Source organism: Mesitornis unicolor, unplaced genomic scaffold (assembly GCF_000695765.1).
Source record: "Mesitornis unicolor isolate BGI_N332 unplaced genomic scaffold, ASM69576v1 scaffold34836, whole genome shotgun sequence".
Taxonomy (NCBI): domain Eukaryota; kingdom Metazoa; phylum Chordata; class Aves; order Mesitornithiformes; family Mesitornithidae; genus Mesitornis; species Mesitornis unicolor.
Window position 1 is genome coordinate 1 of NW_010193601.1, and position 15447 is coordinate 15447.

The 15447-nt window shown below is 43.0% G+C and overlaps 1 protein-coding gene across 1 annotated transcript in view; it reads right to left on the bottom strand.

The window, feature by feature from the left end:
- Positions 1 to 6152: 6152 nt before the first annotated feature.
- The window catches only part of LOC104543023 (formin-binding protein 1-like), a gene marked incomplete at its 3' end in the record, with an annotated part of 27635 nt that continues 18340 nt past the window's right edge, over positions 6153 to 15447 (bottom strand). The window contains exons 6-7 of the mRNA XM_010187513.1: positions 7064 to 7126; positions 6153 to 6257 (exon numbers count right to left, since the gene is read on the bottom strand). Coding sequence (XP_010185815.1) covers positions 6153 to 6257; positions 7064 to 7126 — 168 coding nt within the window. The remainder of the gene's footprint in view (positions 6258 to 7063; positions 7127 to 15447) is intronic.

Here is a 15447-nt window from a genome sequence, read left to right on the forward strand (position 1 = left end):
CCTAAAGGGAAACAGATGCTATATACAGGGTGTCACAGACTGCAGGTTGTAAACAAGGCTTTACTCTTCCAGAAATGCAAATTACTGTCCTGAGGGACTCCGTGTTCACACACAACTACACGGTCCATTAGGAAGGAAGCTGTTCAGGAAGGAGACTGGGGTCTGCATAACCCAGAGAAATAAGGTTAGTGTGAATCTAATGGCCTTAAATCACATTACCAAGAAAAGACTGTGCTTGAATTGAAAGGAAATTTGACCCACGTCACAAGCAAAGACACAGAAGGGTTCAGCCAGCTCTGTCTGTGGAGAAAAAGAGATGCAGCTGCCTAATCGAAGTACGTAAAACTCCGCACCATGCAGAAAACATGGGAAAATCTTATGCAATGTCTAACTCTCAAATAAATACACAGGCCAGGCCCTCTGCACTATGTTCAGGGTGCACTTTGCCTGCATATTTCACTGAGATGCTGCTGCTGTGCTTTTATAAATTCACAGCAGAGGAAAAGCGCAGCCTCTGTAACAAGTATTCACCATGTTAATAACACAAACACCAGATCCTGTCCATCTTCTAACATCACCTTCACATAGCATTACATTTTCCCAAATGCTGAGACGTTTGTTATGCCAGCAGGTGGGCAGGGAGGTAGGGGACACAAGTCCCACTGTCACAGGGCGGATCACTCACCATCTGCTGAAAAATTTGGCCCATTAAGGGTGATGGTCTGCAGAAGGCAGGCACCCACGACATCAGGTTATGCTGCAGAGGTAACTGCTGACAGTCTGAACTGACTAAAACCTCAGTGACACACGGTGCAGCAATGCAGCTCCGAGCTGGAGACGTTGCTCTACGGTTTGTCTGTGGGGTTTCAGTGATGCATGCAGCATCCGGCTCCACTGCAACTTGTCTGCTGTCCCGACAAAGCACGCTGTAACAGCATATCAGGATAGGGCTGAAATACAGATGAGAGATTTCTCCAGAGCTCAAGTAAAAATGGATTAGTGCACCCTTCATTGCAAGGATGTGTAAATTCATGATGAAGAGATCTGTGTTGTGCAGGGCAGCAGCCTCCAGGCTGGAAAAGCAGTTTACCACTTGACAGCGTAACTGCGTTTCCACAGGCAGGAAGATCAGCTTATTCCAAGAATCTTTCTAAGCAGCAGTATTTCTACATCTCTGTCCAGTAAGACCTTGCCAGTGATTCAGCTCATGGCTGTCCAAGGCAATGCACATGGTCGTGTCTTCTGCTGGGTAAGGGGGGACATACAAACTTTTTACGTTGCATTAGAAGTGATGGCGAGCACCCAGGGAATGTGCCATAAGAAAAGAGGAGAGAATGAAACTTCAAGCACAAAACACCAGTATCTCTCTGTAGATACACTTACAGACTAGAAAATGAATGTCATGGTGATATTGTATTATGATGCTTTATGCAAATCTTAAACTATTCTGGGACTTCAGGAATCTTGGGCATGGCAGACATAACCTGATCTGAAAGTCGCAGAGCACTGGGCAGAGCTCCTAGGGATTTCAATACATTTGAGATTACTTCTATTTGTCTCAGTTTCTCCACTCCAAAAACCAAACCAAACCAAACCAAACAAAAAAGGCCAGTACATCTAAAACTCCTAAATATCTGAGAGTCAGCACAGGAATAGTATCATCATCCTTTTCATTTCTTTTGGTTTTAGATATGACATAGGATCACAGAATCCCAGAACGTTAGGGATTGGAAGGGACCTCACAAGCTCATCCAGTCCAATCCCCCTGCCGGAGCAGGAACACCTAGATGAGGTTACACAGGAAGGCGTCCAGGCGGGTTTTGAATGTCGCCAGAGAAGGAGACTCCACAACCTCTCTGGGCAGCCTGGGCCAGTGCTCTGTCATCCTCACTGAGAAGAAGTTTCTTCTCAAATTTAAGTGGAACCTCCTGTGTTCCAGCTTGTGCCCATTACCCCTTGTCCTATCATTGTTTGTCACCGAGAAGAGCCTGGCAAGGATTGGACAGAGAAGAGAGGAAAGAATGAAATGATTATTCTGTAATAATAATTTTGGATATAAGTTTGCATAGTTTTGGAGTAATTCTGATTTCAAACAGAGCTGACTTGCAACTCAAGCAGCTGGAAGCACCTAAGAAAGCAAATTCAATAGGAAAATGCCACTCCGTCAGTAGCGATGTCTGAATATCACAGGATACAACTAAATCTTAATAGAAGCTTGTCCTTTCTGGGCATGACTTACTAAAGATGAGTCAGTCAAAACCCCATAACAAAAGAAAACAGCCACCCCATGTTTTTAGCAGTGTCAGAAGCTTCTCCACTTGTGAGAATTAAGGTCAAATTTGCACTGTGTCTTTCACTACTTTCCTCATCCACAAAAAACTGACATCTCATAAACTACTCAAGATGGAACCATCTGAACAGAACAAGGTGATGAACCCCAGCGTCAGGACAGCAGTTCTGGGAACTCACACACAGCTCATTTCTTACTGCTCAAAGCTCAAGTTGTTTCCTGTCAAAATTTTTACCCGGGTTACCAATGTACAACCGTGCTACTCCTCAGCAAAGGGACAGATCCTGCCTGACACAGAGCACCTCAAACCGCTGTCCTCCCCCTCGACTGCTGTGCAAATCAAGAGGCAGAGCATTCGCCCCTTCTCATGGTCAGCCTCAGCCACTTCCCTCTTTAAAAACAGATTCTGAAAAGTCTACTTTGAATAAGCTTTAGAAAAGCCAGCTGATATGGTTTTTTAATTGCAAGAAGTCTGCAAAGGCACCACTGGGTACCACATTATCCCATAAAGATGTCAGCTTTTTAGTGATTGCAGTTCTAAAGAGAAGGAACAAACAATAGAGCACTTCCTTATATGTACAGCGGCTCCGCGCTGGTGACAGAGACCATTTCCCCAAATGGTCAAAAAATTGAAGCAGCTTCACTGTGGTTTTTGCAACAGAACTGCTTTAAAGCACACATCCACTGTGACCCAGATGAAACTAAAGCTTGCAGGGATACCTGCAAGGCTTCCCTGAATCGCTGTGTTGCACCATTTTGTTAGTTTATAAGGGTATTTTCACAGCACAGCTTTCCGCCTCACAATCACCTTTTTGCCTTGACTTTGCTAACCTGAACTGACAAAGCCTTTGTACCAAAATGCACTACAAAGCCTTTGTGCCAAAATGCACTTTGTGTTGACCCGTAAACACTGTCTGCAAGTGTTCCCTGCTTGTAATGCAGAGGCTCAATGCAAACATAGGGAGGGAGCTCAGGGGTCCTAATCTGCTCCCTGGGATTTCTGCATAGAGACTGTGACCACTGCAGACACTGAGCACAGCCTTTAGCTCCATGTTCCTGTCACCAAAAAAGGAGATCAGAGGAAACAAAGCTGAACACCCCGCTCTCTCCGAGCACAACTACCAGACTGGCTGGCTGCAAAGATGATGGAGCCCATACTGGCCACAGGAGTGGCACAAACAGCACGTGCCCTCTGTGTATCACACCTGAGCTGGTCCTACAGAAGAAGTTTGGACCTAGATGCAAGGAACCCACACTGCACATCCAGCTCTGCCTCTAAACAGACACCCAAGGCCCTTGGCAAAATGGTCCTGGAGAAAAAAGGAGCAAAGTAACAAAATTTGCTTCTCTGCCACTGCTCTGGTTACTTAATCCCAGCACACTGTGATACCAAGAGTTATCCCTTAGGCAAGGCCATGTTAAGTGCTGGTTTCTGGCAGCTCTGTCACAGAATTTCCTGCTGCGCTTGTCACAAACTGAGAGATGGAGCGATGTGAGCATTTCAGAGCCTCACAGCTTAGCATTAGGTGCATCAGGGAATTGCAGCTATATATTCTTTTGATTGCATGTGTCATTGTGATCACTGCAGAATTTTAATTCCATTACTACATAATGCATAAGGCAAAAAATAGCTCCAGTGTCTGCTCACATTTGCAGGTACAAGCTTAAGTAGCCAAGGTGTCAATCTCAAGCCAAAGAAATGAGGACAACCGACCCCATTGCTTCAAGAGCACTCTGTTCCTCCAGAGTGAGTAGCTTTGGCTCTGAACACAGCCAAATTGTCTCCTTCCCTGACCACACAGATTTCGTGGGTGCTTTTGGGAAGAAGAGCGCAGCAGCCAAGCCATAATGGGCAAGAGAAATCAGAACCGGTGCAAGAGGAGGAGGAGGGAAAAGGCACCGTACTGCTTCAGCTGAGGCGGAGCTGTTTCTGCATCTCCCCGGCGCGAGTCGGCGAGAGCTGCCCCAGCAGCAGCGCCCGGTTAAACAATGTCCTATTCTGCACTGGGGAGTTGTGTAAGAGCGGTCCCAGTCACACGGGCAGAGGGAAGCAAAGAAAGGGCATTATTCACAGCCTGACATGGATGAACCCAGTTTAACACATGCACTTGGAAAACACTGTTCTCTCTGTTCGGCAATATTATTTCACATTCCACTCGTTTTGATAACCTTTTCCTTCTCTATCTACCCCGCTGACTGACTGGAAAGTCGACTAATGCCTTCTCCAGAGATCAGCCAGCACACATAGCTGCAACAGATTTCTTTTTCTCTTTGAAGATATCACTAAGCCTCATTTCGCAATAAATAATTTACAAATACATACAATAAAAAGCTAGAGAAATTCAGAAGGGAAGCCTCTCTGCCTCACCTTATGGGGAAAAAGCACCAGAGTAGGGATTGCTGCCTAGAATTTACCCAGTGCCATCAGATTAATACACTACCAACACACAGCCTTTCACTCTGACCAGAAAAGGCCAGCTTTAGAAAGCTATCTAGAAGTAAGGCGTTTCAGCCCTCTATTTCAAATAGAAAGTCACGTCTCTGTATCCCTTTGACATGGCCTCAGCTTTGAAAAAAATCTAGGGCAAGTCCTAATTTTATCTATGAAAAAAGAAGTATTCTAAAATCACTTTAAACAGATCAAGCAGAGATGATCCTCCACTGCCAGAAAACCCACATGTGGTGTTACATCTTTGACAACCCTGTACATGCATTCATCTGCAAAGCGCCCTGGCAAATCCAGAAGGCAACAAAGGATCAAATCTGCATGGTGAATTTACAACTAATAGCCAAGCAAGTGACAAGACCACAGAGGTATTTTTTACTTTAATATGCAACGGCATGTTGGGAAAATTTTCTGAGCTTCTTTGTAATTTACTACTCTCATTTCTAACAGCATCCTTGATGCTATCCTGCCACACAACCTCCATGACGCTCAGCATAGCAGAAACACCTTGAGATCCCACAGAGTAAAGTAAAATCTGTATTTGATAGCTTCCCAGGATTGAATTAACCGAGAACAGAATGAAACAGACCTCTTGAGGAGAAAAACTGCATCTTACAAGGGCTGTCTTGGACTGCAGAAGATTCCTTACCTATAATTCAGTGTCCTTTCCTGTCCCTGCAGCAAAGTGTTTGGTCTATTTTAAGCTTCAGTGCTTCCCCACCTGCTTTTTTTGCTGCCTTTTTTTTTTCCTTAAGGAAAAAAAACTTTTCAACTGTCCTGGCTCTTTCCTGCCTACGTGAATCAAACTCAGGGAAGACAAAATTGCCCTTACCCACTGTGATATAGCATTTCTGATGTACATTACTGCATCTTCTGAGCAGATGTATAACACCAAAAAAAGAAGCAATTTAAACATACTTTCTCCCTCTCTATTGCTTCTTTAAGTTACAGGTATGTCACTGGACTTGGACATTTAAACTTTAAGCATCCTTCTGCAATTTTTAATCCAGCTAAAGAAAGAAACATTTCAAGACATATGCTGAAACAGAAATGTATGTTTCAAATTAAGCACTGGTTCAAAGCTTCACTAAATGGGGAACAATGTATAAGAGCCACAAATGATTGCAACCAGAAAGCAACTGAAAAACAAAAATAAAAGTTGTGTGCCATCTGTGACGAGCATGGATTCCAGCCATGTCAGCCACGTTAAACTGAGGCTTCACTGAAGATAACTGTATCTGTTTAGAATTGTTATGCAAATACAGGTCTCTGCAGAGATCTCCCTATTCTTATTAACCTGTGAACCGACTTGAGAGGCATTGAGCCTCAGAGGGTTTATGCGACCAGCAGGACTGAGGAACTAAACCCATCACATCCACGTTTACAAACAAACAATCTCTCCACCCTCCGGTTTACCTTTTCAACATCTGCTTTTGTAACATTGATGTCAGCATCCATTTTCTCAAAATACTGCTGTGCTCGATCAGCTTCTTTGCAGTCACGCTCAAACCGCCTCTTACTCTGAAAAGGAAAAAGAGAAGCCTTCGTTATGGGAAAGAAACCTGATATCAAAATCTACCTAAAATCAATACCAGTCCCTGCACTGATCCGCTGTAACAGCTGCCAGCTTTTAGGACTCGCTTGTTTACACTGGAATACATTTCCACATTAAAGAACTTCAAAAACCAAAGTTATCAGAAACACATTTTTTGTTCTGTTCTTCAGGCTGCTTGATCCTACCAACATCACCAGTATTTCAATAATTTTCCCTGGTAGCATCTCTTCTACTCCCAACACTTAAATCCCTCATTTTCATAAGGCACAACAAGGGAATTACTGAGATTTATACATTTGCAAGTAGGACTTTTGGTTACTGATGTCCCCTTTCTTTATCCTCTCCTCTACTTACAGTCTCACTTTTCATGCACCACATGAACAATTCCAACGTATTTACTTTTGAGAAACAGCACCTTACTCAAGAGATGCCCCATTCAATTTATTCACACAGTATGAAGCTGTTCAGCTTACAGCGGAGTATCTGAATAGGACCCTTAGGGACTCTGCATTTCCAGCTACGCTCAGCATATTTCTCAAGTCATATCAAGTGAAACGCTACTAATGATAGACACAGATTCCACAGAAAGAGAAATGTACTATTAAAACAGACTATTTTGTGTCTACCAGTGTGTTTCAGACAGCGGAGTTTCGAAAATCCCATTTGTACATCTTTTGCCCATACACCATTTTTGTCCAAATGTTTGGAACCATCGCTATGAACACAGTATGACAATGACTTAAATGTCACATCTGAAGAAGTTCCCACTTACTGCTTCAAGTTGTTTCCAGCAAGTTTCAATATGTTGTTGTGCCTTTCTGCCATCGTGGAAGTGCTGTTTAGAAAAGAAAAAGAAAGAAGAAAACATTTTGAACGACAAGAGAACAAACAGCCAATTATGCTCAAGGAGTTCCAGAAAAAAAAACCCCAGAAATTATTCTGCCAGCTGTGTTCTGCAGCACTGGTAAATTGAGCAGGTGGATGATGACTATCTAATGTCTCAGCAGGCTGCAGATGTATATTTGCATCAATTATAGTGGTTAGTTAGACTAAGGCTAATTAATCCCTTTAGCAATTCTACCTTGTATTGTTCACTGTATCTCATAATTATTGGTTTCCCATACCATGAAATCTGAAGCACTTTTGTCGGACGAGTATTTCTTTGGTTACTGACTGAACACTAGCAGTACATTAAAATCTCTCTCTACATGGAATTTACCAAGATGCCCTTGATTGGCACATTCTAACAACTGATGTTTGTCCTGATTCTCATTCAGAGTCAACATAAAACCCACTTCTCTGTATGAGGCCAGCTGCTCCCTTCTCTTGAGATGTTTCCAATTCTGTGGGACCCTCCAGAAACCCTCCTCTCCCACACAGTGGCTGCGTGCACACACTAAGGTGTTACAGGAGTTTTAAATACAAGACGTCAGCTACATACTTAACGACAAGCAATTTCTCCCGATAGGCCTTTTGGAGCAGGACTCAATTGCAGTGGGTTTAAATAACCATTCTGAGCCCTTACACAGCGCTTTTCATCAGGGAATCCAATATGCTTTGGATATTACTCCCTCTTTCTTCTGCATGCCTCAATTTTCCTCAGAATAAGCAATTCATTCAAGATCATTGTGTAAATCAACGACACAGCTGTAAATAGGAATTTTAACATAGCCCTGGATTGACTGCTAGAACAGGTTGCTTCCCTTAAAAACCACCTTGCATAATAAATAATACAGCAAACTACAAATAGGAAGAGAGATTCCTCATTTACTGGCAATTAGGATGTTTTATTCAAATATCAGTATGATTTCATGCAGTAAACTTGAAAAATAAAGGTCTGATATTCCTAGATAACCTCACTGCAGGTCACTAGAATTGGTGCATTCATTCTCAGGCCCACACATGATCAGACATTAGATGTATCTCAGGCAATTAGATATCTCTTAAGCAACATGATATCAGCAGTCTGTTAGGGCAGAAAAGCTCCAAATTCAGAACAGTAGCCTGCCACAAACTGCCAAAGTTACAAAAAATGTGCCTGCAAGCAGTTTGTAATTGGCAGCTACTTGGTTTCCTGCATCTTCCACTAAAGCAGCCGGTATTTCCCTCTGTCAGCGAGGCAGGTTTCTGGAGCACAAGTGCCAGGGACATTTCCTCACTGCTTTTCTGGCTCCACGAATCACGCCAGTAAAAAGCCCCAAAACAGCAATTCCCTGTCATGCCACGTCCGACAGACTTGTATTGCCTTAAAAACCACAATGACCTTTGACTTGTCTGTGGAACAGACCACCACACTACCCTGAGTGCTCTGATACTACTACCTGTAGTCCCAAACGCCCACTGTCAAGGAGGGATGCTCACCTATAGTTGAACACAGAGGCACTCTATAGCTTTAACATTTTGGATAGTGTTTCTCTCTACACAAAAATTCCTGAAGTAAAGAGGCAGAAAGTCAGAAAGGCTTTTAATCCTGGGCACGTGCCTTGCTTAGCTCTTGACTCCTTTCCTCCCTCCCGAGGAGGGAGAGCACGCAGCAGCCACATGACACCTTTTGCCATGAACCCTGATGCTCCTCGCGCAGTTCTGACCCCTGCCCACCACGCTTGGCTTCTCCAAAAACTCAGTCACCACATTATGACATTAAAAATCCCCAGACATAACTGTAAAACTGCCGGGGCAGCGGGGAAAGGCTCCAAGCCTATTTCGGTTCCTTTTGTGGATCCCCATTTCCTTTCAACTCTGTGTGTGATGGAAAATGCATCTTCCTTGCCTGAGGACTTAGAAATGCTCCTGATTTCAGGCTTGTTTTTGTAATTAGAGTTCAGGGAAACAGTCCCAAGAAACAACTGGAATTTAACACTGCATTTTTCAACATTTTGCTAACGAGCATGGAATACATGAAAATCTGTAACAGTGACGCTGCAAGTAAAATTACTTGGCTGTCTTCATACTGCATGTCCTGCCCCCATCAGCCTTCGCTTCTGTGCTCCTCTCTTCTCTGACTGTGCTGGAGCGTAGGAGGGGACATGATCTGGGAGCAGCTGGTCTGCACAAAACTTAATACTGTCAATGACCCATAAACCTCGGGGAAACAAGACGCCAGGTTAATTTAACAGAACACAACTGTATATAGGGGCTAAAGGATGAACTTGGAATCAAAGCATGTAACAGGAATACCCTTGAGCTCAAATTTTTAAAGCACTTTGTAGCTAATCAATAATGTAATTTTAATTTTGTACAAGCCATCCCTGCTATTCCCAAATTTGCTTTCTCTGTAAAATAAACTCTACAAGTTGCTGGGAGTACATACAAGAAAAGCAGGCACTGAGATGTAAAATGGGCATTACTGATCATTATTAAATAGTGAAACAGAGGACCCAATGTCAAGTGACTGTTTGGTAAATACAGCTACACCACATTTTGGAGATTTCACTGCAATATTGTTGGTGTTTTTTTAGTTCAACCATTTTCCAAATATATAACCCCAAATTCTTGTTATGTTTTATATCCCTGTTATAAGAGATAAAGCTACACATGGTAACAGATGTCACAGAATCACAGAATGTTAGGAGTTGGAAGGGACCTCTGAAGCTCATCCAGTCCAACCCCTGCCAGAGCAGGATCACCAGACCAGGTCACACAGGAACACGTCCAGGCTGGTTTTGAATGTCTGCAGAGAAGGAGACTCCACAACCTCTCTGGGCAGCCTGGGCCATGCTCTGTAACCCTCACAATGAAAAAGTTTTTCCTCATGTTCAGGTTGAACCTCCTATGCTCCAGCTTGCACCCATTGCCCCTTGTCCTGGCATTGGACATCAGAGAGCAGAGCCTGGCTCCTTGCTCCTGACACTCGCCCTCTACAAATTTATAAACATGAATGAGGTCTCCCCTCAGTCTCCTCTGCTCCAAGCTAAAGAGACCCAGCTCCCTCAGCCGCTCCTCATAAGGGAGATGCTCCACTCCCTCCATCATCTTTGTGGCTCTGCGCTGGACTCTTTCAAGCAGTTCCTGTCCTTCTTGACCTGAGGGACCCAGAACTGAACACAGTGTTATAGATGAGGTCTCACCAGGGCAGAGTAGAGGGAAGGAGAACCTCTCTGTCCTACAACCACCCCTTCTGATACACCCCAGGATGGCATTGGCCTTCTTGGCCGCAAGGGCACAGTGCTGGCTCATGGGCATCCTGAAGTGTCACATGCATTGAGAGCACCATTTTTGCAAATCTTTTGCCCTCAAATGATGATTTCTGCCTTCCAAAAAATGTTTATGTAAAGCAACTAGGTGGTACTTTTCAACTACCTGTATCTCTTCACTGCCCCCCTTATATCAGTAAGAAAACTGAGCCAGTACAGTTAAGTGATCTGTTCAAAGTCATACAGGAAGCCTCCAGCTTCCTCTAACCCTGCACTATCTTCAACTTCTGCAAATGCATTTCCTTTACTTTAAAATCTTCTTCAACAGCAAATGTCTTTTAGCTTTTTCCCCGTCCCCCCAAAAAATAGCAAAATTAACATCAACTCTTCCTTGATAAGGTTTAAAGATACAGGTTTTAATTTAAAGAATTATTTTTAAAAATTAAACGAAATAATTGGCTATTCTACACCTGATGATTCAGCAAATCGGAACATGACAAATTATTCAGGAAATCATATGGAAAACTGCCATTGTTAATAAGTGTCTCACATTTCAGTAGCCCACAGTAATGCATTTAGAGCAGTTGATACAATATAGACTGTTACTTTTTTCTCCCCACACTAAATTTCCAAACAAATGCACCCTGATCAGGCTATTTAAGAACCCTCAAATTATGAGCAAGACACCAAATCAATGGAGCACACTCCATGCATGACAGCGAGACGTCTGCAGTGCGGTGCTGGCTGTACACGTGCCACGATTTCCTCCAGACTTTTCAGCCATACACACAGCATTTGAAGCACACGTTAAAAACACAGTAAAGTTTTGGGTTTATTCATGTTCATTATCTCCCTAAATCACCTTTTAATCTATACTTTGGAGTCTTAAGCTAGGAATCACCAGGCTGAGTTTAAGATTTCCCTGAAAAATATTTTATCCAAGCATTAAACTTACTGAAGAGCTTAAAAGGCAGCAGCATTACCAAACTCAGACCACGCTGGCTACATGACCACGACTGTCCCTTTCCCTGCTGAAGCACACTGCAGTCAGGATGCCGCAGGATGCTCTGAACAAGCCAGAACTGGCCACGTTTTGACTGGAGTTCTCCATCCATGACTGCTCCTCACAGGATGAGATACCTGAAACCTGCATTACTGGGATCTCATGAGAGTTGTTAAGATTTGAGAGATTTTCAGCACAGGATTAAGTTGCTTATATGAAGACTGGATGAGATCAATTTTTTTAAAAAGCATTCATTATATTCTAAAAACTCCCAGCTCGAGGAATACTCGGCTTCAGTAAAGGAAGAAGAGTTTCAGGAAGAACAGTAAATCCACATAAAGACACAGTGCACGTGTGAGTTTTTTCCCTTTAAAATCCAGTCTCAGCAACCTGTGTGTGCTCCTCGTTACCACACTGGCTGGGTTTGTAACAGCTGAGAGAAACCCTGGCTGCTGCGCGATCAAAGACAAAACTCTCGTGGACTTTTGTTAGGCTCACGTCTCACCCATGTTGCCCAGAGCACTACAATACAGCGCCTGGTACTGCCAAAACTATAATAATAAGTAGCAGTAGGGGATTTTTGCAAAACTTTTTTTATATGCAAGAGGGTTTACATAGCCACAGAGCTCTGAAAGCTTGCACGAAGATGCCTCATCTTCTTTCTGACCTTTTGAGGGGAGTAGCAGAAAAGCAAGATGGAGTTAAAAGCATCTTATGACAGACACTACAGTGCGGTAATTGTGCTGAGGAATTCCTGGGTAGTTTTAAACGAAAGAATTGCCTGCAACATGCAGATCAGCAGCATGACAACAGGGCTCCTTACGCTGTGTCAAAAATGGACCATGTGAAACATTTTAAGAAAGGCTGTAACAAGACAGCCTTGTTTTTCTTAAGGAAGCAAACAGCAATTGATTGCATGGTTAAGCTCAGGATTCGCACGTGTATGTCTGTTTATATGAGAAAGAATCAGAAAAAATAAACTTAATTTATATGCATAGCATGAGAATCATAGGACAACATCTCACGTAAGAATTTTCAACAGAGGCAAGGCTACTTCATTCCAAACTAGATAATATAACACACTGAAAACCAGTTACCTTTGACTTCTACAACTGGCACTCTCAGATCATACTGATAGTCTACGTAGACACCAATACTTCCTCCTCCAATTCAAACTCTCTCCATATTACAAGTGATTCCTAAAATAATGGCCTGTGATTAAAGCCTACTAGAGACGGAAATTAGAGAACACGATGTTTTCCTCAATTTTCCCCCAGCTCAATTTGCAAAAAGCCTTGTCAAACGTTTGGGTTTTTTTTCCTGGCTGCAGAGACAGGAAACAGCCTCCTGAGCAGAAATCTTTGTTTCCCAGAATAGCAATGTGCTCTTGAGGTTTCATCGCGTCCATTTGTAGTAAGACCAGCATAAGACAGTCCTGTGAACATCGGTGTGAACCTCATTATCATCTATGTTCACACATGTTCATCAGTGCTGCTTTTAACATTGTGGCATAACCCTGTTCTCCTTTGCAGCCTTTCACATGAACATTATCCTTAACTTGAAGCTATTAGCTAGGTCAAACCTGAAACATGTAATGTGAATATCTAATTAAAGTTGATGTTAATTCCACTGGAACTGTCTCCTCCTGAAGTGGTGCCTTCCAAAGGAATCCCTTTTACAGACCACTATGACCAAAACTTCTCAGCTTTCAGAGAAAGACCGGATCAGCTGCACAGGACAACCAGAAGTAGCTGTCCACACCGACTGGGAGATGTTGACAACAGAACAATAGTGAGAGAAAGAGCATAAAGCTAAAAGACTCTTTGTGGTAGGATTATTTATGGTAACTTGCTGGTTTATGCTATGTATGACAAATGAAGTCCTTATACTGGGAATTGTAACTCAAAAGTAACGTCTCAGGCACAGAGACAACCGCGTGTTGTGCTCCTCTCTCAGCAAAGCAGCGCTGCACTCCTACAGCTGAGCAAGACAAGTCCATGGAGCAGAGCTACAGGGATCCTCAGGAGCACTCTGCTAATGCTGGCCAACTCTGAGAGGCCCTGCTGATCCATCTGGCTCCACGGCAGCAGGCCACGAGGCCCTGGATTCAACCAGCACAACCACATGACGGGTTGTTTAGAGACCATGCACCCCACTCTCAAATCAGTCCTTGGGGACCAATCGTGTCCTTACAAGCCCAGCTGTGCTAAAATGCTCCGAGAGCAAACCTATGGGCTTTTCAAACGGAGATCCCACATCAGTACTAAAAATTATGGTATGAAGAAAAGATATTTGCGTTATTAAAATCTTCAACAAGAATAAAGGAACATGCTGCTCTCTTTAGTTCCTGGTCTTGTCACAAAGCTGCTCTTCTACTGACCCACAACCAAGAGATGCTGTCACAACCAAATGTCTGCTCTCTCCATAGAAACAGTGACAATTCTGTACAACTCTTGCAGTGATAACAAAACTAGAAGATGTACAAGTTAATGTGTCAGCAGGTCAAGAAATATTTCTGATTTTTCCAAATAGGTAACACCTTTAGCTGTTTCCATGCAGCCTGTGTGCAGGCATACACCCACACGTGGGTATTAAGACCTACATTCAGATATATAAAATACTGAATGTTAACTCCACACATTTCATGTACCTCAGGCCTTGAATGAGCAGCATTTGCACAGTTAAGGTACGTTCTACTACTACGGCTTCGCTGTTGCTCTTTCACTCGCATTTTAGGCCAATCTCTGCAGCTGGGAAGAGCAGAAAGGGCAAAATACATCCATGGCCGATGTTCAACCTCTCGTGCCCTCAGGCCATTCACAGCCATGCACTGAGCAGCAAATGTTACTGTGGACAGCAGACAACTCTCATCTCAAGTCCCCTAGCAGGCTGTTGCTCTGCAGTGCAATACAGCGAGGTTAACGCACAGAAAACGTAACTGTGTCAGTTTGTGACCATGTTTTGTTCACCAATCAGAATCCTTCACATCGCAAACAGAAGACTATTTATTTATTTGAACTGTTATTTCATAGTTCAATGTACCCACTCAAAACTGGGAAGAGCAAGGCGTTATGTCCAGTGGTCTCAAATTTAACCCTGCTACATCTGAAGTTCATACAATGTCTTTCAGCTGGAGGGGATATTATTACCATTATCATTATTATAATTATCATTATCATTCGTTTCCTCACAAAAAAGTTTTGGAAACTTCTGCAATAAGCGCTTGCTTCTTCCATCCATTCCTTCCATCTTCAGTCCTTCACAGCAGGATTAGAGGATACATACAAATATTTAACGTTCAATTTAATATTTAATTTATTTTCATGAAGTTTGCAACATAGTTTTGGGAAAACAAACACCCAATAAGAATATACAGAATTTATTATTATTTTTCCTAAAGAATTTTCTGCGTTCTTTCATTTCTTATAGCCGCTATTTAACACTCTACTGGTGCAATTTAAGTTAACGAAATACAGCTGAAATGTCTTGTAGGAAAGAGAGGATGAATATGCAGAGTTGGATCATTGTCCAGTGCATTTATTGAGCACCACAAAATCTCCCATAAATGCCCAGAGCTTGCTTTCTGTTCATAACTAGGTCCTGCAAAGTTCTACCTGGCAACATAGCTATTTATTAAAGCTTAATTTTTATATCCTTATACTTGGATTAAAATCAAATACTTCTAACACCACTCATGGGGCAGCGAGCTGGAAGTGGGTCAGTTACAGAGCAAGAGCTGGGGAAAGCTCAGCTTGAATCTCATCAAGCCAAAATCTGAAGTTTGGCAAATCACTTCCTATCACAGCCTCTCTTTTCCTACCACGTGCTTTGCCTACTGGTTTGGAATTTTTGGAAGACAGCAATTTCTTCTTGTACCTCTGCAGCACAAAGCACAGCTGTGCTTAAACACACGGAGACCTTGAGGCACGTTCAAAAGGCAACGCGGAAAAACCCATTGTGCGCCTGACAGGGCCACGTTCTGCCAGCCCGCCTCACGCCTGCACGGTGCATTGCGACGTG